The 22,482-nt window shown below is 35.0% G+C and overlaps 1 protein-coding gene across 2 annotated transcripts in view; it reads left to right on the forward strand.

Annotated features, from left to right (window-relative positions):
* Positions 1 to 21,824, forward strand: part of HACE1 (HECT domain and ankyrin repeat containing E3 ubiquitin protein ligase 1) — an 86,134-nt gene extending 64,310 nt beyond the window's left edge. For both annotated transcript variants that reach the window (XM_058660408.1, XM_058660412.1), the window contains 7 exons: positions 1,939 to 2,088; positions 2,595 to 2,791; positions 11,801 to 11,932; positions 13,969 to 14,067; positions 14,355 to 14,425; positions 19,869 to 19,982; positions 20,836 to 21,824. In XM_058660408.1, the coding sequence (XP_058516391.1) occupies positions 1,939 to 2,088; positions 2,595 to 2,791; positions 11,801 to 11,932; positions 13,969 to 14,067; positions 14,355 to 14,425; positions 19,869 to 19,982; positions 20,836 to 20,938 (866 nt within the window). In that variant the 3' untranslated portion in view covers positions 20,939 to 21,824. The remainder of the gene's footprint in view (positions 1 to 1,938; positions 2,089 to 2,594; positions 2,792 to 11,800; positions 11,933 to 13,968; positions 14,068 to 14,354; positions 14,426 to 19,868; positions 19,983 to 20,835) is intronic.
* The last annotated feature ends 658 nt before the right edge of the window (positions 21,825 to 22,482 follow it).

Here is a 22,482-nt window from a genome sequence, read left to right on the forward strand (position 1 = left end):
CTCTGACCTCTGATTTCCTCATTTGAAAAAGATAACCTGTTTTGTAATGTGACAAGCAATTAAATGGTATGTGAAAATATGTGGTTCACACACACACCTGTTACATAAAAGCATGAAATACAGGATGCTGTTATTAGCCTATAAAAATATTTTTCAGTTTTCTCGAAGTCAGGAAAATAACTAGGATGGTTACTGCTATGTTTATTTTGAATTGAAGATTTAACATAAACTTATTGTTCGTCTTAAGTAGTTTCCAAGTTAAAAACTATTTTCTTTGAAAATTTCACCCACCCTGTCATTTCTTTCTTCCCTTTTTTTTTTGCTTATACTTATTCTTTTTAAGAACCCAGATTGCTCAGAAAGGACTGAGATCAAGTTGGAATTAATATACAGTGCTAGGAAAGGAAAGTATGTAGTCTCATCAGACATCTTTGCTGTTTCAGCCATAACACTAAGCAATCTCTGTTTAGCAGGAGAATACTACTTGTGATAGTTGTCAGAATGTTGTATTGTTAAAATTATGTTTGTATTGGAAATCTTTTGCTATTTCATAAAGCTTTGCTTTGTTTTTTAGTGTTTAGTTTTATCTCATGTGACTGGGAATTATTCTCAAAAGTTTCTTAAGAATAAATGAGGAGCTTCGTGTGGTTTAATTTATGTCATGTAACCATAATCTTCCAAATTTGTACCATGTATCTGAGTGAGCTGCTGATGGCATTGAAATCCAGGACCAACACTGTTAAATAAAAGATCAATGAAATGTAGAGTGGGTTACTGTCAAAGTATGCCTTCCAGATGAACAAACATTTCACCTCCTGATGCTTTTTTAATGTTTTCTTTATTTGCTATTAATGCTCCTGTGTCTAAAATGGAAATAATGTAATATGAACTCATCAGAGATTTGTTGAGTAAGTGAATTTTTGCTAGTGGCCATCACAGAAAAATAGGGAGAAAGTTATATAAGGTTATGGTATTGGCATTAGGTTTTTCTATTATGCTCTATGTTTTAGAGACTTTTTTGTTGTAGTAAGATGTGTATAATATAAAATTTGCCAATATGATAAATGGGAAGTATGTGACATTAAGTGCGTTCGTGATGTTGTACAACCATTACCGCTATCTATTTCCAGAACTTTTTCATTTTCCCAAGTAGAAACTCTGTACCTATTAGAGTCACTTTCATCCAGCCTTCCCTTTGCCTCAGGTAATTACTAATCTGCTTTCTGTCGCTGTAAATGTACCTGTTCTAGATATTTCATAATAGTGCAGTCTAACTCCATTGCATTAGAGTTTTACAGTAATATGTAAATGTTACCCTTGCCGTTTTTTGCTTTCTCCTCTTAGTAGTTACTTAAACTGGATTGTTTGCAGTTGGAAGAACTTGTGCACTTATGGACTTGGATGATTTTCTGATCATTGTTAGCACACATCAAGCTTGCCAATTGTGTCTATCATCTAAGAACATTTGTAACATTTATAGTTTTTAGTTATTTCCCCAGTATTCCATTCCTTAAGAAGCAAAAGCTGATGTATACCTCTTACACTGGCCATGTATAGGTAATGAGACAATTCTGCCCTAGTTTAGAGCTAGGTAGTTATTGCCACATTGCCTAGGAAAGTGTCTGTGTGTGTGATCCTTTACTATATTATTTCCAAGGTCTCTCTGATGCTATTCTAACTACTTTTACTCAAAAGTACTCTAATTTTTTTCTCTGCCTAATATACTTACTGTGATAAAAATATGTGAATAAATGATTATCTCCTGTCTTCAAATTCTACTGTCTGCTATATATTCCATGAAGAACTTGCCTGTGGAAATTGATATAAAATGTAAACTGGGGTTTGCTCAATTTGTTGTGAATTAATATCAACATTCATATTATCTCTTCTCTGCAAATAGATTCTTAGGAGTGAATCTCACTGTATTTGTTTCAATAGGAACTACTTTTCAGCCTAATAGCAACTCCTACGTGAATCCTGATCACTTGAATTATTTTCGGTTTGCTGGACAGATCTTGGGATTAGCTTTGAATCACAGACAACTGGTCAATATTTACTTTACACGATCATTCTACAAGCATATTCTTGGTATGACTATATTATTATTTGAACAGACATAATTTTACAGTTTGTTTAAGATAAAGTAGATAGGAAGTGCATTTTGAATGAGATCATTTTAATTTTGATCAGACATGGTATGTAAGCCATTTGGGGACTGTAGAGAGAAAAATGACATGCTTTCTAAAAGTGCTTTTTGCTAAGAGATTATTTTTTTCTCATTTTGGTAGGTTTATGTTTGTGCTAAAAATTTATTTTAATATGAGTATACTTAAGATAATGGGCACTTTTGAAGTTCATAACCTTGAGTAATTATTTCAAAGAAATATTAGATTATGTTAGTAGAAATAAGGGAGAAAAGTAGGATTAATTTAATAGATTTTTCCAGATTTAGGAATTAGCATCCATTTAAAACATACTGTGAACTGGATTATATTTTGCAATTTTTCAGAATATCTGTAGAGGGCAGTATGTTACCATCAAATAGATGAGGAATGTTGGAAACAGTTTAACTGTTTTATGTTTGGACATTTTAGGTATTCCTGTAAATTACCAAGATGTGGCATCCATTGATCCTGAATATGCCAAAAATTTGCAGTGGATTTTAGATAATGATATTAGTGACCTGGGTTTAGAACTGACTTTTTCAGTTGAGACTGATGTGTTTGGAGCAATGGAAGAGGTGCCTTTGAAACCTGGAGGAGGAAGTATTCTTGTGACACAAAATAACAAAGTGAGTGTTTCCATTTTTACCTTGGCTGCTGTTTATACTTGGCCCTGAGAGTTTGCTAAGTACTGTAACTTCTTCTGGCATTTGCTAGAAAATCTTTCACTATTATTTTATAGCTGCTAATACATAGAAAAAATAACTTCCAAATATCAATTTTTGAATTAGGAACAATCCTTTTTGTATCATGCTACCCGTGCTAAGAAACTTCTTAAGGTATACTGGAGCACTATTCAGATGGTTCTGTAAATTGGTTTTTACATGTTGAAAAATGTGGTTAGAAGTATAACCTTAAGTCAAGATAATAATTACAATAATCACGATTTCATTCTTGCCAAGTCTTTTATTAAAAATAGTTCTGGTAGAGGAAAAAAAAGAAATCCAGGTGTTTAAGCTTTGTGTAGGCTTTATGTGATCCAGTAAATCTGTCAGCCTTCTTGATAGCTTGAGTGGTTTATATGTTATCTTCTCTGTATACATTAATTTAAAATATGAGTGTATGTTTTACATTTCATTGTTAAAAGGCATAACACAGCATAAATAGCTTTATGTTTTGATATATAAGCTGTTTGAAATCAGGAAATCTGGTGAAGAATTCTTTATTTCTGTTGCTTATGGTTACCAGCTTCTGGGTAAGTAAAACTGAAATATTTTTCTGTTTTTAATATAACTCCAAGACAGCTTCAAAATCAACTGAATATAAAAGAGAAAATTCATTTTGTGTAGATTATAGATTTAGGAAAATATGGATTAGTTTAAAAGTAAGCACTTGTTTTTAACAACTCCTTGAACCTCAACTTTCTATTCTGTAGAATTGGGATAGTAGTGCCTGCAATACAGAACAGTAATTTTTGTAAAGTGAAAAATACAACATAGATATTTGTTGCTACTGGATAGTATTATATACCTTGTTTTCATACATATATGTATGTATATACACACAGACATAACACATGTGTATAAATGGAATTGAAAACCTATGTTACATAATTTTACTTTCTGAAATCTAGATACTAATGCAAAACAATGAAATTCAATTATTGCAAATAAAATTAGCTGTTGTTACATAGTTATACTTAGAATTCTTTATTCTGCCCCCTTGTTTTACACATGAGGACAGTAACTCTTAAGAAGTTAGAGGCAAAGATGGGACCAAAACCATGATCTCCTAATTTCAAGTCTAATGTTCTTAATACTGTATGTGAAGTTAATCCTGCTAAAGGAGAACTTGTTTGATTTTTAATGAAATGAGTGATGCTAAGCTGCAGATTAAAATAGTACAGCAATTCAATGATTTTTAGATCTATTTGAGTTAAAAATTGTCCTCCTTGAGTATGTCTATTATCTGATTTTTCAGTGGATAGTTACCCTTAGTTGAGGGTAATGAAGTCATACTCTGTTATGACAGAACCATAAATATGTTTCTTTTGTATGGATACTATATTTTCGTGAGTGTACCTGTCACTCCTCTAGTACATTTTACATGACAAGGTATAAACACTCATCAACAACTGTATGTTACATAGCTATATTTCGACTAATGACCCCTAGCCGTTCCCCTCCCATTATGACATGATTTTTGTTTAGACTTCTGTTTAAATTTGAGAAACCAGAAACCCAGAAACTCTTACATGGTCACTCTCAAATGCACCCTCTGGCTAGGACTGGGCTAAGGACACAACCAGAATGGTGTCTGAGATTTCAGTACTTGAGTCGTTGCTGCTGCCTGCCAGGGTGTGTATTACAAGGAAGCCAGAATCGGGAATGGAGCTGGGAATTGAACCTAGGCACTCCAGTGTGGGTTGTGGGCGTCCCAAGTGACATTGCAGCTGCAGTGCTAAATGCCCACCAGGAGATGTATGAACCTCAAACAGCATCCTAACTGCTAGGTCAAATGCTTTGCAAACCTTTTTTAAATGCTTAAGATTGAAAAATAACAGGTTCTGAGTCATTAATGTTAATAATTCATTAATTTTTGTTTTCCTGATGTAAACATTTCTAAATAAATTGAACTTCATTTTCTAATGTTACCAGTCACAGTTAAGTATAATTGTACAGCACATTTTAAACACTGAATGCTTACTTAATAAGTAACCTGATTCATTTACACCTGCAAAAAATCTTTAGAAATATACATGTTAAATTGATCACTTCCTCTTAAATTATTACTCAGTTTATAAAATTTAATTTCAAATTGTGAAGATTTGTCTTTTATAAATATTTTTGTCTTGTAAAGCTTTTGTGTCATTTTAGAGCCAGCCTTTCACCTATGTTTTGGAGTTTGGTTTTTTAATTGTGAGCATATTGAACCTTATAGGACTTGCCAGACTTGTTAGTAAAAGAAAGCATTTCCACAGGGGGGAGTCATTTATTCCTAAATTTTATCAAAATAGTTTTTACAGAGTGAAGGCAAATACATGAAAATATACTCAGTTTAGAAAGTAATGTGTGAAATAAATATTAGGGCACTTAAAAAAGCTTTGTGGAAAAATAGAATTAAATGATAATCAATGCAGCACTGTTTCAATATATTTATTTTCTGTAAACTTTTGGACAAATTTTTGTGCAAGTAATATAGTTATATTAGTGCTACATTAGAATTTTAGTGTTTTTAAATTTAATTTTGTATCTGTGAATTCTGTTTTAAAATTTTGAAAATATCTATAATTTCACTTTTGAATTACTCTCAGCTGAAAAGTTACGTTCAAATAATTTTCTCATCTCTTTAAAAACGTTCTATATTCTCTGGTTTCTTTCTCTTTTTTTGCTAAAAACTAAATATTATTGAATCATAAATTCTTGAGTTAGATGTGACCTTTTTGTGTAGATCTTCTGGTCTAGCTTGAACGATAGCTGCATGGGTTTTAAATGGTATCATTATCTTGCATTACTACTTTTTTTTTTTCTTTTTACATTCATCCAGACTAGGCAAAAAAAAGGATGGAATGGGGAAGTCATTAGGGAATAGAGGAGATACAGTTGAAGTTGTGTTAGCGATGAGTATTAATTGGTCAGACAGGATAAGGAAAGGGAGAGGAAATGTTCTGAGCTTACAGGAGGGCACAACAATGATACCAAGCATATGTTTGAGAAAGCAAAGACTACTTTTTTTGTTTTGTTTTGTTTTATTTACTTATTTATTTGAAAGGCTGAGTGACAGGCAAAGGGAGAGATGTCTCATCTACTGTTTCATTCCCCAAATGGCCTCAATGGCCCAGGCTATACCTAGACCAAAGCCAGGTACCCAGAACTGTATCAGAACTCTAGCACTGGATGCCAGAGGCCCAAGAATTAAGACAGGTTTCACTGCCTTCCTGGGTGTATTAGTACAGAGCTGGTAAGTAGAGCAGCTGGGACTTGAACTGGCACCCCAACATGAGATGCAGGCATTGCAAGCATTGGCTTAAGCTACTGCTCCACAAAGCTGACGTGTCGTTTGGGCATGAATGACTGTTAGTATTGGTACCTCCTCTTCATCAACCTAAACATTAGATTTGTTTTCTGGTGGCAGTAAGAGCTACTCTAAATTTTCATGCATTTGATCAATGTTTTTGTGATTTTTTCTCATTTACTCTAACAGCCTTTTGAAATAACTGTTTATTCAATGTGGAAAGAGCTTCATTATTATAGAGGACATTTATTAAGTGCTTTTAATGTACCAGGCACTGTTTGAAATGTCCTCTCTGTATTAACCCATACTTGAATTTTCCCTTTTCAGGTGAAGGAATTGAAGCATATAGGGATGATGTAGTTTTTCCCCAAGATCACATGGTTAATAAATGGTTGAACTGGGATTTGAACCCACACAGTTGATAAATTTGAAGACTGCTCATAAAAACTACATTGTATTTGTTTTTTAAATTTTTATTTATTTGAAATAAAAAGGGGGAGATTGGGGAAGGGCGAGAGAGACAGATAGGGTGTGCTCTTATTCACTGGTCCACTTCCCCAATGTCTTTAATTGCTGGGCTCAAACCTGGGAGCTATCAGTACAGTCCAGATATCCCACGTGAGTAACAGGAACCCCATTATTCGGGTTATCACAGATTCCTCTCAGAATATGCATTATTGAAAAGCTGGACTCATGAGCCAGAGCCAGGAATTGGACCCAGGTACATTGATGTAGGATGTGAGTGTTTTAACTGTTAAAGTAAGTGCTGGTTCCAATACTCTGATGTTTAGAAGTTAAGTAACTGCTCAGGGGCTCAAAACCAGAAACATATCCTCAGCTTCAGTTGAGGTCTGCTTGCTAGTATGACTGCTGGGCTTCTCATTTACTAATGTGGTGAGTGCTGCAGTATAGTAATTATAAGTTTAGCATCTTTTTTCTACATTTTAACCTGCTAAGTTTTTATTGTTTTATATGATTAAAATTTTATTGCTAGTTTTGCCTGATTTATTTCATATACAGACATAGGTGATGCATGTATAAGCATAAAATACATATTTGTATATATGGATTATTGACATAAAGTTGATTCTTCTTTTTATCTTCAGAAAAGTATGCTGAGAGAGATATTGTTACTACTCTGAGAACCTTTAAAACAGATGGTGTGGCGTAAGCAGTTAGCCTAGCAGTCAATGCTCCCACCCTCCACAGTGGAATACGGGCTCAGGCTTCTGACTCAGCTTCCTGCTAATGGAGATCCTAAGAGGCAGTGATAGCTCAAGTATTTGCATTCCTGGCATTCATGTGGGAGACTGGAACTGAGTCCATTCTGAGTGTACATGTATATTTGTATAAGGGTGTAAGTGATTTCAACAGAAAGAACATACTTTCTTTTAAATTGAGAGGGTAAATTCTAAAAAATCTCCTTAAAAATCACCAAATCTGTGAAATGATAACTTGAAGGATCATGGTTTTCAATAAATGAATTTGTTCCAAGGACATGGAACTATAGGATTTTTATCAGATTATCGATTCCTGTAACTAATAGGTGACCTTAAAAATGGGATGTACTCTTAAAGAATAAAAATTTGAAGAAATGTTATGTCTTTGCATTTTTGTGCCTCTGTCTTTTCTGTTATATACTTATTTCTAGAAAAGCAGCATATTCTTTTGAGTTCTCAGTGGCGAAATTTTCAGTGAGAACATTTGCATACCATAGCAATAATCAAGAGAATAAACTGAGAAAGAAAATTTTTATTACCAAAGAATTTATATTCAAACCATGAGTTGGGTTATGCCAATAATGATGACATTTAAATTAGTAGTTATTAAAAATACAGTCAATTCAAACAATTTTACAAATGTGGCCAAGTCTGTCAGCCAACTCACAAAAGGAGAAAAAAGAATGCTTTATTTTCATTGTTAAAACATTTCATTACTTACATAAATATAATTTATTGATTGTTCTATGAAGACATGGTTGGGAAAAACGATTATTAGAATGAAATAATTTTTTGAAAAATGACAGTTTTCAACATTTCTAATACGCCTCGTAAGAAGAGCTCATTTGGGTTCAAAGCCTGAGAAGGTGTTAAATTTTTTAAGGCAGAACTTCTAGGGATGATGTTATTCGTTCCATATATTCAGAAATGTAGGGCATTATTAAAACAAAGTTTAGCAAACTATTGGAAGAAGACATGTTATCTAATTGCATCATAATGTCTGAAAGTTTTATCTCCTCACCCTAGTCCTTGTGTTTTTTTTTTTCTTTTGAGTTACTCTTTGCTGTCTGTCCTGTCCGTTATCAGGCTCAGAAACTGTCCTGTAGAAGTGGTGCTAAGGCTCTTTATTGTTGTTCTAGTTTCCTTACTGAGGTTTTCTAGTAGAAAACTTTCTTATTAACAGTATTTCATTAATTCTTCTGTATAGTTCATGTATTTCTATTTATCTGTTTTTTTGTGTGCTTAAAAAATTGACAGCAAAACCCAGGTGGTAGGCAGCATATGGCCTGGGGAACATAAGAGATCACCTTGTTGCTGGCATCATGGTTTGCGTCCTGGCTGCTCCACTTCTGATCCAGCTCCCTGCTAACTGGGAAAGCAGTGGGAAAATGGGCCACATGTTCGGGTCTCTGCTACACATGTGGGAGGCCTGGATGAAGCTCTGGTCTCCCAGCTTCTGGCTAGGTCCTGGCCAGGTCCTGGCCAAGCCGTAGGCTTTGCAACCATCTGGGAAGTAAACCAGTAGATCAGGTTCTCTATTTCTTCCTCCAGCTCTGTAACTCTGACTTAAAAACAAAGGAGCGAAATCAAAAACTTCAGACAGGAATAGATAGGATTTTGCAAGGATATTGCTGTCAAAGGTAAAAATCTCCTACCCCAGGTGACATCCTCTCTTTAAATATTTTCAAAAGTTTTATTATTATTATTTTGAGAGAGTCAGACAGATTTTCCATCTACAAGTTCACTCCCTAGATATTTTTTCCATCTGCAAATTCACTCCCTAAATGCCCTCAGCAGCTGAGACTGGGCTCCAGCCAGGTCTCCTGTGTAGTACATATTTCAGTCTCTCTTTGTATAGTAGGTACATGTTACCTGTGTAAACTGGTTAACTCCTGTATAAGGAAGAAAATCTTGAGGTAGCATTAGGTGGTCTTTAGGGGTGGAAGTGCATTGGACAGTGAACAGGTCACCTTTACTTACACTGGATTGCAAAAGGCTTTTGGTGAGGTCACTGAGGCATTCACTGGGACACATCCATGAGTTTGCTAGGTATGGAGAACCTATAGCCACCATTCATGTAACTTCCAGGCTCAGTGCCCGTCTTTGTATGTTTGTTTTTCTTGTTGTTGTTGAACAAAGCATCATGTTACTGCCAAAAACAATAAAGAAAGGGAACTAAACATGCTACTTCTCCTATCTCATTCCTGTGTTTAGAGTATGTGTTCCTGGTAGGTGAGAGCTATATATTGCTTTTTAACTTAAGAAGTTTTCATTTAGAAGTATTTCTAAAAGGCATAACATTTGAGGTTATACACATACATACAAAGAACACACACACACACGTAAACATACCGTGCATGTATGATAATTAATTCTGGTCTGGGCCAGAATACATTTTTTGTAAATTGTCAGCTAAATTTTAAATGAAAATATTTTCCATGATGTCATATTTTAAAATAGAAGGTGAAAAAATAACTTAAAAACGAATTGGCTATGCCCAAATGAGCCATTTTGTTAATTTCAAATTTGTGTTCAATGAATTTGATGCATTCAGTTCATCACATACACTTAGAAAGCAGCTACCTTTTAGGAACAGGGTGTATGTATACACACACACATTTATATGTAAGTTTATACATATATTTCTATATATGTATAAAACAAAGCTGTGAGATTGGTCTATTGAGATTATATTAAGACAATTCAGACAGAAAGACCTTGAAGTGTGAAGACATTGAAGCCCGAACAAGTGTGTGCTTGGGGAGTAGCCAGAAGGCTAACGAAACTTGAATGAGTGAGTGAGTTATGGCCAGAGTGGAAGCAAATAAGACCAAACTGCAAGGCTAAGACCAGATCATATAGTGCCTTAAGAAGGAGGAAATGTATTTGAATTCTATTCTAAGTGTCATGCAGCGTCATTGTAGGGTTTTGAGTTGAAGATTTACAAGGCCTGAATTAGGCTTTGTGTGTGTGTGTATTGGGGCAGGGTGGGGGGAATGGCGCCATCTATTTAAAAAAAAATCACTTGGTATGATTAAAAATCATGGTATGAAGACAGGGATAAGAATGGAAACAGGGATGCCAGATAGAAAGTCATGTGACAGATGATGAAAGCTTGGATCATAATTCTACTAGGGGAGGTCTTCCTTGGGGTGAACAGAGCAGGTTGCTGGCCTGAGGCAGAGTGAGAGTGAGTCCACGATGGATTGTCCTGGGCTTACCTCCTCAGCTGTCTGGACTGCCATACTGGAACCACGCAGGCCTTGTTTCAGCCCACCACATGAGCACCCAGTGCTACAGGTCACTCACATGGCCAAACAGAGGAGCTGCTACCCTCTCCAATATCCCACGCCTAGAATGTATAAGAGCCCAGTGCCGTGTATCCTTGGCGGCCATTCCCCTCACATAGTCACCCTGCCATGTAGAAGTGATCCCAGGCTGTCTCCTGCTAGGGAGCAATTCGTCAGGCTCTCTCCCCAGAGTCTCTCAGTTGCCCCGGAACCCAACAGTCTTGAGTCAAGGACACATTGAGAATATTTTTTAAAGTGGGTCTGACAGCACCTGCTGATAAGATGATCTAAGAAAAGACATGGATGATGGGTTGGTAGAATTTTTGACCTAAACTGCTTAGGGAATGGTGGTTTACTGGTTTCCTGAAGTGTGTGATTATTGGTGCTAAATTAATTCTAAACCTTCACTCCTTAAATGAGAAATGACTATATCAAAAATATATATAGGGGTCTGGTGGCGTAGCCTAGTGGCTAAAAGTCCTCGCCTTGAATGCGCCAGGATCCCGTATGGGTGCTGGTTCTAATCCCGGCAGCTCCACTTCCCATCCAGCTCCCTGCTTGTGGCCTGGGAAAGCAGTCAAAGACGGCCCAATGCCTTGGGATCCTGCACCTGTGTTGGAGACCCAGAAGAGGTTCCTGGTTCCCAGCTTCGGATCGGCGCAGCACCAGCCGTTGTGGTCACTTGGGGAGTGAAACACTGGACGGAAGATCTTCCTCCCTGTCTCTCCTCCTCTCTATATATCTGACTTTGTAATAAAAATAAATAAATCTTAATATATATATATATATATATAAAGTGTATGAAATTAAAGGAAAAAATAATCACCAAATACTTTTAGAAACCTTTTATGAATGTATTTTTTACTTATAATATCTAACAGTTTTGACATTCTGCCACATATGTATATGTAGATATTATATACATACACGCCTACAGTATCTTTCTTTTAAAGAGGGATCTAAATATCCCAAAATGAGGGATTTGTGACAGTGATCATAATGTGGGTGAAGAAAGGTATATTGTTAGGCACATACCATGACTCAGTAAAGAAGTATTTACAACTTCTGTTGTAACCACAACACGATAAAGAACCACACATTTGTTTTGTTACAGGCGGAGTATGTCCAGCTTGTTACTGAACTTCGAATGACGAGAGCCATTCAGCCGCAGATCAATGCTTTTCTGCAGGGCTTTCACATGTTCATTCCACCCTCCCTCATACAGCTTTTTGATGAGTATGAATTGGTAAGGCAAGCATCAGTTCTTTTGTTATTACTCGTTATGTAATTGTTGCTGCTAATAAAATTCCAATTGATGTCATTCAAAAATTGTCCAAGTCCTATACTGAATGGAATAGTATTTAATGAGACAAAGCTCATTGTTCTTCGAGATTTGTTATAAGATTTTTGATTGTACTTATATAGCAGTCAGTAATGTTAAAAGGGATGAGGCTCTATGATAAACAAAAATAATGTATTTCTTGTGTCTTCTAGAAGTAGACGTAGGACATGCTGAAGGCTAGTCTTTTCATGAAACAATATTCCACATTTTTTTCCTGAGTTTATTTGGCCATGTGAAGAAGAGGCTGTGGATACTGACATCTTTTCTTAAAATAATGAATAGGGTATCGCTTCTCGGCCTTTTGGCTAAGATCAAGTGTAATAATGAATAGGTTTTTTTCTTGTTGTAGTAAATTCTCTACTGAACATCTTTGGTGGAGGTTTATTGTCTTTAGTTTCTGATTAACATTTTGTTCCTTTAATTTACCTTCCTGTTATAGTGATCTAACAGGTGGAAGATATATTTATTTGTAAGGCAAATTATGTACAGAAAGGGAGACATGGAGAGATCTTGCATCTTCTGATTCACTCTCCAAATGGCCACATGGAGGTGGACTAGACTGAAGCCAGGAGCCTCCCACCCAGGTGGCAGGGGCTCAAGTACCTGTGCATCTTCCGCTGCTCTTCTCAGGTTAATAGCACGGAGCTAGATCGGAAGTGGAACAACAGGGACATGAGCTGGCCTCATATGGTTTGCTGGTGTTGCAGGTATCAGCTTAACTTGAAATGCCACATTGCCAGCCTCTAATTTTATATTATTTATGTATGTATCCTATTAAGTTCCCTTTCCATATTTTTTTCGACAATAAATTATTTCCAAATGCTTTGAGTTGTCTAAATCTTTAATAAAACACAATATATTAAATAGATAGAGCTGCTTTTTTTAAGACTTATTGATTTATTTGAAAAGTACGGTTAAGAGAGAGATATCTTCATCTATCACTCATTCCCGAAATGGCCATTACACTACTTTTATTCAGGTGACACACTTACCTGGCTAGGTATGTGTTCTGAGTAATAGCATAGGAGACAAGATTTGGTACCATATAATGTCCTTGTAAGAAACAAAAAGCAACATGCTTTTCTAACTTGGCTGTGTAAGTAAGTGTAGGCCAGTCATTACCTCTGCTCACTAAGATACTCAGCTCTGACATATGGACTGACGGATATGTGCTCAAGCTCTCCTTCTCTTTCCCTTGGCAAACTTAGTGGTAGATGCTTTACCATTCTCGATTTCATTTTCAGTTACTTGACTGAGATCCTGTGTGTGTGTGGTATTGTGTTGTGTGTTGATTATCCTGGAAAAAGGTCTGTCAAGGATCATTAGGAGAATTACATACTTTTCTCATCATGAGGAAAGTTGATTTTAAAAGTTCTGGTTAATCCAAAAAGGAGTTTCTGAAAGCCCTAAATCCTTTTCTAAAAATAATTGCTTTTATTATATTACCTTTTCTTTCTTAGTTTCAAGCATTTATTAATGAATTTTCCCTTTCCAAAATTAATGCATTTGTTTAGTCCAGTAGTTTATTCAGGTTTTGGTTGTCACTTTAATGTTGAAATGCATACGGTCTTTTTTAGAGAATTTAACGAATTTTAAAGAGGCAAAAAAATAAAAATAAAACAAGGCTAATGTTTATAAAATTCTGACGCATGTAAGCTGCTATGTCATACATATTTACATATAAACATACAAACTATCTCTTACTGTGTTTTCATTACATTTTATTAAAGTGGAGACATTCCAGATCTGAATGTCTGAAATTATCTGTATCAAAGATTCTCTCCTAGCTAGTGCTTGTTATTGATGGCATGCAGGAGCTGCCACAAAATAAATCAGTTTTACATCAGATTAGTTTCTAATTAAGGTAAATTTGCTGCTTAAATGTAATAAGTTTTTTTTTCCAAAGAAGACTAATGAAATATTTTTCTTCTTCCCCAAAGGAACTACTACTTTCTGGCATGCCAGAAATTGATGTGAGTGATTGGATGAAAAATACAGAATACACAAGTGGCTATGAAAGAGAAGATCTGGTTATTCAGGTAAAATCTCTCTAGAGCTTAGAATGAAGTTAAGTTTTGCCATTTAATTTTGAAAGCTTTTCAGCACTATTGGATGAAAATGTACGTTAATTAACAAAGTAAAGTTTTTCACTAAATTCTGCTTGTGGGAATATTGCATAAGAAACCTTTGTATGAAATCATTTTTGATAAATGAGTTTCAGAGAACAAAATATGTTTTATGAATATTGCATGATTTCCTGGTATTAAGAAGTCTACAGTTGTTTTGAGATAGGAGCTAAGTTGATTTTTGTTGTCGTTGTTGCTAGTGGTTCTGGGAAGTTGTGGAAGACATTACTCAAGAGGAGAGAGTTCTTCTCTTACAATTTGTTACTGGCAGGTAAGAGTTGCTTCTATGACAAGATAGAACGTATCATATTTTGTTTCTAACAGCTTAGAGAGTAACTGAAATGAAAAACTACTATTCTGAATTACCCGTGTCTTACCTCCCTTTTCATTACTTTAGATAAGGAGAGATTTATTTAGATATTCAAGATAATGCATTTATAGTACTGCCCAGTAAATGTTGAATGTATTAAATGATAGTTCTAGACAGGGGTATCAATATTACTGTATTTTATATGTTTGTACTCTTTTTTTTCCCCAAAAATTATTTTAGTAGCTTTTTGGTTAACATGCAAGATTTGTACATTTCATGAGGTATAATGCAATATTTTAGTATACTTACATGACATGAATCGTTGAAACCATTTCTTTCTCTTTGTGTGTGGAGCCTACCTATTCCTCGCTTCCACTTTATACAGTTTACATTATTGTAAACTATAGTTGTCCACAGTGTTATGACCTCTAAGTTTGTTACTTGTATGTGTTTTGGTATCCCTTATCCTATTTGCTCCAACTCCGTTACCTTCTTTCCAATTGCTAGTATAGTAACTATTCTAGGTTCATATCAGATATTGGTATTTTAACTCCCACAATGAGAGAAGACATATGGTATTTTTTTCTCTGTTATTTGACCTCTTTTGCTTAACATAATGGAACATTTCCGTCCAGTTTCTTGTAGATGTCAGGATTTCATTCTTTTTTGGTGATGGAGTGGTGTTATGTTGTGTCTGTATACCATATTCTCTTTTTCTTTTATTCTATTCTTGTACACCTAAATTGACTACATATCTTGGTGATCATGAATAGTAACAGACATGCAAGTGTTGCCATCTTTTCCTTATGCTGATTTCATTTCCTAGAGATATATCCAGAACTGGGATAGCTGGATCATGTGCTAGATACAATTTTTAGTTTTTTGAGGGACATTCACACATTCTGTAATGGCTAATTTGCATTTGTACCAGCAATGTATATGGGTTCCCTTTTCTGTGTATCCTCATATCATTTTTGGTGGATTTTTTTTTCTCTTTTGAATTAGTCATTCCAGCTAGAGTGAGATGTTACCTCATTGTGATTTGGATTTGCAGTTCCCTAATGGTTAATGATATTGGGCATTTTTAAATGTATTTTTTGGCCATTTATGTTTCTTGTGAGAAATGCCTGTTCAAGTCTTTTGCCCATTTCATAACTGTATTATTCATTTTTCGTTGTTGAGATTTTTTTAGATCCTTATATATCCTAGATGTTAATCTTTTATCAGATCTATAGTCTGAAATATTTTCCCATTCTGTCAGCTGCCTCTTCACTCTGATTGTTTCCTTTTGCTGTGCAGAAGCTCTCTCTCCTTCTCTCTTTTTTTATATAATTCTGCGTGGTTTTTTGTAGTTTCGTAATTTTATATCTTATATTTAGACCATGATCATTTCAGTTTGATTTTTGTAGGGTGTATGTGGGTAGGTAAGGTATAACTTCACTGTATGTGGATATCCAGGTTTGCAGCATGATTTACTGGGGAGACTGTCTTTTTGCCAATGTTTGTTTTTGGCATTGTCACAGATAGTAAATACATGGATTAGTTTCTGGGATCTATGTTCTTTTCCATTGCTCTCTATGTTTTTATGCCACTACCATGCTGTTTTGTTTGATTACCTCTAAAGTGTGTCTTGAAATTTGGTGTTAGGTTGCCTCTAGTTCTGTTCTTTTCGTTCAAGGTTTGTTTGTTTGTTTGTTTGTTTGTTTTATCTATTTTTAGTCTTTTGTGCTTCAGAATGAATTGTAGGACTGTTTTTTTTCTAGTTCTGTGAGCTATTTCATTGATTTTTTGAAGGGATTATAGTGAATCTCTCAATTGCTTTGAACAATATAGATACTTTAACAGTTTTAATTCTTTTAATCCGTGATAATGGAAAGTTGATTCATTTTTTTGTGGCTAAGTTTTTTTTTAATCAGTGTTCTGTAATTTTTGTGGTACTGCTCTTTCATATCTTTGGTGAAACTGATTCCAAGGTTCTTTTGGGGTAGGCATTGTGAATGGGATTTCTGTTACACTTTCCTTTTCAGTGCACTTTGTATTGGTGTCTTAAAAACTGCTGATTTTTGCATGTTAATTTTGTATCCTGAAACTTTACTGTATTCACTTAATAGTTTTAGATTTCTCTCTCTTTGGAATAATGTCATCTCTAAAAGGAGTAATTTGACTTTCCCTTTTCCTATTTGTGTGCTGTTAAACATTGGTTTATCTTGCCTAATGGCTGTTTCAGTATTATCGTGAATTTGCCTTTTCCCCATATGTTAGCTGTGGGTTTGTCATGTGTGGCCTTAATTATGCTGAGTTATGTTCCCTCTAAACCTAATTTGTTCAAGTGTTTTTTATTGTGAAATGGTGTTGAACTTTTCCATTGTCTGTTGAGATGATCCTATGATTCTTATCCTTTGTTCTGTTAATATGTATTACATTTATTGATTTGCATATATTGAATCATGCTTAATCTCTGGGTAAATCCCACTTTTTATAATGAGTATCTTTTTTATGTGATGTCGAGTTTGATTTGGTACTGTTTTTTTGTTTTTTTTTTTTTTTTTAGCATTTTTCCATCTGTTTTTCAAGGGTCAGAGCATATAGGTATTTTTTGGTTATGTCTTTGGTTCTGAAATTAAGGTTATGTTGGCTTCATAGAGAATTTACACAAGTTTGTGCCTTTCAAACTTTTGGAATAGTTCAAAAGAAACTGGTATTAATTCATCCTGAAAAAGTTAGTAGAGAACCCAGAGCGATGGCTCAGTGGCTAAATCCTCACCTTACATGCCTGGGATCCCATGCAGGCGCCCGTTTGTGTCTCGGCTGCTCCATTTTCTCTCCAGCTCCTGGCAGAAAGCCTGGTAAAGCAGTAAGTAGAGGATGGCCCATAGCTTTGGGAGACCTGCAAGATGCTCCTGGCTCCTAGCTTCGGTTTGGCTCAACTCTGGCTGTTGTGACCACTTGGGGAGTGAACCAGTGGATGGAGATCTTTGTCTCTCTTTCCATAAATCTGATCTGTCTTTCCAATAAAAATAAATAAATAATTAAAAAAATTGGTAGAGTGCAACAATGAAGCTATTTGATCCTTGGTCTTTCTTCATTGTGATACTTGATTACTAATTCAGCCTCATTATTCATTTTTGGTCTTTTCAAGATTTTCTGTTTTCATAGTTCAATTTTAATATTCAAATATTTATTCATTTTTCCTAGGTTTTACAATTTGTTGGTGCATAGTTGAGCATAATAGTCCCTAATGATTCTTTGTGTTTCTGTAGTGTCAGCTGTACATGTCATTTCTCATCTTTGATTTTATTTATCTTTTTTTTCATTTAGTTATTGTTATTTAATGTTTATTGATTTTGTTTATCTTCTCAAAAAAAACCTTTTAATTTCACTGATATTTTGTATTACTTTTATAGTTTTTTTTTTTTTTTTGCTTTCTTCTATGCAGATTTCACTTTATTTTAATATATTCCCTAGAGTGGGATAGCTGCATCTTATAGTAGATCAATTTTCAGTTGTCTGGGCACTCTCCATAGTGACGTCCATAATGGCTACACTAGTCTACACTCCCACCAGCAATGGAGTAGGGAACAGGTATATACACATATTCTCATACATGAACTGTGTAACTGAGACTAGCATACAGGAAAGTGAAAATATGTTGCTGTAGACATCTCTACTCCCGAATAAAAGGAGAACTCACAGTGAAACGGTTAAGTCTACCTTGACAATGCTTTACTAGGTTTTCTACCTTTGTTTATACCTACAGTGTCATTATGCACTTAAATAGCAAGATGTTAAACTTGTAACTGTTACTAAAGAGGGAATACCTATAAAACTGTATCACAGAAAATAATAAAAAAATAAATTTATAAAGTTAGATATACTTATTCCCATGTAATTTAAAGACAGAGAAACAGAGATCTGCCATGTGCTGGTTTACTTCCCAGATGGCTACAATGGCCAACACTAGGAGCCTAGAGCCTCTTCTGGATCTTCCACATGGGTACAGGGGCCTAATCACTCAGACCTCCTATGCTGCTTTCCCAGGCACGTTAGAGGGAACTAGATTGGACGTAGACTTGAGCTGATGCCTGTAGAAGGTGCAGGAATCAGCTTAACTATTATGCCATAATATGAGCCCCTAGTTTAACTCTTGTAGTTAAGCCTTTGATCTCTCTTGAGTTAGTTTTTGTTTATGATATAAGCTGAGAGTCCAACCTCTTTTTAATGGAAAGTATTCCATTTTCTCAATATACTATATTGAAAAATTCTATTCTTTTTCTATTAAATGTTTTGGCACTCTTACTGAACACTCTTGTTGAACATGATTTGACCATGTATATAAGGGATTATTTCTGCGTTCTTTGTTCTGTTCTGTTGGTTTATATACCTGTCTTTATGCCAGTACTGCACTGTTTTGATTACTGTAGGTCATAGAGAGTTTGAATTCAGAATGTGTGAACCTTCTTTGTTTTCCTTTTTCAACATTGTTTGGCTCTTTAAGGTTCAATAGTAAAGTCAATCAAATTATACTTTGTGCAATGAATCCTGTGTTAGAAAATATTTGGAATTGCAATATCATGTTTCTGTCTTGAATATACACTTGATACTTACCCAATAGATTTTTTTTTGTTAGCGTTCTTAATTTATCCAGAAAGCACTAAAGTATCACATTTTCACATATGACTTTCAAGTAGGCAGATATTGAGAAGTTGTGATTGCATTCTCTCTAGCAATGAACTCAAGATTAAAATTCTTAGTAATGTATTATAATTAAATGTTAGCCTTTCTGTGGTCCTTTATGTTAGTTGTTATTTTTTAAAATGTGGTTAATATTCTCAGTGTCCAATAAGTATTGTTTTCTAAGTTTAAAAATATTCTGAAATGAAGTGTTCCTAAAAAAGGAAAGGGAAATGTAAAAATTAAAAATTCTAACTTTCCAGCTGTGAAAAGCAAAGCAGAACAAGAAGCCTTTGGGCTTATGTATTTTCCACAAATTGGGAAGCCATTTGGATTACATGGAAGAGCTTTTGTTGCTTGCATTAGCCAAACATTTATTTATTGAACAAGTAGTCCACAAGTATCTACTGGATACCAGATGTTTCGCTAACCCAAGGGACACAGATGTAAATGTGACCAGTTTGGGCCATCAAAATTACCATAGTTAACTATAAGATACATAAAAGCAAATAATGGTAAATACAGCACTGTAAGTAAAATAGTAGAGATATGGGCATCAGCAATTGAAAGCATGGGATAGCTTATAAAAATATGGAGGAATGTTTCCATGGAAACTTTCTAATAGGCCACAAAGCAATTTACAGCAATAAATTGTGGTTTTGCAACTTTCAAAATCTTATCCTAACAGTATATTTGGTTCATGGTTACAGTATACTAAGACATGAATTCTTAGTTCCAGGGTCCCGCATGGTGGGTTTGCTAACATCATGGGTGGAAGTGGATTACAGAACTTTACGATTGCTGCTGTGCCATATACCCCGAATCTGTTGCCTACTTCAAGCACATGGTATGTTAAATTGATCTATTTAAAATGGGTTATGAAATTAGTCTGATGACTTTTGCTTTCCTTTATTCATTTACTCAATTGGGAGGCAGAGACAGAAAGCTCTCGTCTGCTGATCATTCCCCAAATGCTTATCAAGGTTGGTACTGGGCCAAGACCAAGCTGGGCGCCAGGAACTCAGTCCTCCTATGTAAGGTTGTAGAAGCACAGTTACTTGTGCCATCCCACTTCCTGCTACCATGTGCATTAATAGGAAACTGAAAGTAGAAGATGGAGCTTAGAATTGAAGCAGACACTCCAGTGATGTGGGATGTGGGTGTTTTAACTGGCATTTTAACAAGTAGCCTATATGCCTTCCTCATACTAAATTCTGAATGTTCAAAGCTCTGACACTAGTACTACTACATAGAGAAGACAACCTTAACTATGATCTCTGTTCTGGGTTTTAGAATCACTGATGACAAATAAGTATTTATTCATTGATTCTTGTGCCCCCTTTTTGGAATAGAGGAAATTTGTAGAGAACTCCTGGCTACCTGTAGTTTAATTGAATATTGTTTAAGTATCACTGAAGTTACATTGTCATAGGTATCATTGAGTTACCCAGTCACTTCAAATTGAATTGCTCTGTTGCTTATTTTCAGCTCAAAAGAACTTATTTTCTTCTACTACATTTGCATGCTAAAAGAAACTGCATTGCAGCAGGTTTTTTTTTCAGTACTACTTCAGGGTTTTCCAATTTGAATGCAAATTTCAGAGTGGTTTTATAATTATGAGCAGTGTTTTCACAGCTAGACAAAACAATCAGACGTGTCATAGATACCTTGTGTAATGGTGGTGTATTTTTCTCCTAAAGCATCAACATGCTGAAGTTACCTGAATACCCGAGTAAAGAAATCCTCAAGGACAGACTTCTTGTGGCACTACATTGTGGCAGCTATGGTTACACAATGGCATAATGAAGCCTGGAAAACTCATCGGACTGCTGATGCACAATTCAGAGTGGCAAAAGTAATTTAGGAAGCTGTCGACAGAAAAGCAGCCTAAATGCAGCCCATAGGCAGGCTGATGTTTAAAATTCATAAAGGATCAGGTTTTCTGTTTTTTTTTTTCTCTCTCTCTCCCTTTTTACGTTTTCTCTGTTTGTGACACGATTAGAGAACACACAATCACAGTAGACTTAATTTTTTAAAATGTTAATCAAAAATAGTAAAAAACTGTCCCTTTTCATATTTTTAAAATCTTAACCAAGATTGTATAAGGCAAATGTTCTTCTACATTCCACTTCTGCCATGTGACTATCTTATTAAAAGGATATTTTTTCTCTTTATTTTCCAATGTATTATATGAGGACATCCAACTGGTATGTTCTCTTGCATGTAAAGTGCCATTTATATTTTGGAAAACTGTTGTATAGAACTGATTGATTTAGATTGTGTATATAGCCACAAATATGTATTTTTCCCACATTGTATCTATATTGCAATGAATTTTTTAGCTTTTTAGTATTTTAATACATGATATAATATTTAGAGTAATGTGACTAACAGCTGATGAAATGACATTTAATTTATATATTAAAACTTACACTGTTACATGTATTATTTTCATCTTTCAGTGGTCAGTTTTTTGTATGTATAGACCATGGTTCCAAAATTTTTCATATTTTAATTTATGATGGAGGTAATATTAAATATATATTTTACCATATTTCTTTTTATTATGTTTATTTGTGAAGGTTGATGACACATTGAAAGAAGTAATCTGATGTGCAGATTACAATTTGTGCCTCTTTATTTTGTAATTTTACTTTTTGTGATTAAAATGTTACATTCTTATGATAAATGCCTACTACAGAGGTGTTTGAGGTTTTTTTAAAATGTTCGTTTAAAATTTGATCAGGTTTTATTGTGTTTTGTTTGAAAAGACAAAATTCCAGTTCTTATGGTATACTTGAGAGAATGGGAACACTCACACATAGCAGAATTGTTAGCAGGGAGATTTGTGATTTAGGATCTTGTCTCTAGAAGCTAAAAATAGATATATCATTGTTGACAGAATCATATATGTAGATTTTCTCATGTTAGTGTATAGATTGTGTGTTTATTTGTATAATGTGGTTTGAGAGACATATTCATTCAAGGGTGTCTTCTACCTGTTCATATCCACTTTATTGCTGTGGATGTGGGTCTCTGCATGTAGGCAATGCCTCTTCCTCAGGCAAGGAGAGCAGAAAGACGGCTGCCCACTGCCCAGGGGATGAACCTGTTTTCAGCTCCCCCACTTGCTGTCTGTGTATGAATCTTACATCTCCTGCCATGATAATCTGCACCGTTATCCTTAACTGGCCACTGCCTGGCCTTATTGAGACATAGAAGATCCTAAAACCTAGGAAGGTGACTGGTCTGTGCTCCTTGGACACGCCACATGATCCTGGGAAATGAGATGAATTCCTTAGAGTCGTATGGGGAGCCTCACTGGACTTTGTCTGAAAATCCTGGCA

The sequence above is a fragment of the Ochotona princeps genome, chromosome 1 (assembly GCF_030435755.1).
Source record: "Ochotona princeps isolate mOchPri1 chromosome 1, mOchPri1.hap1, whole genome shotgun sequence".
In the NCBI taxonomy this organism is placed as follows: Eukaryota; Metazoa; Chordata; class Mammalia; order Lagomorpha; family Ochotonidae; genus Ochotona; species Ochotona princeps.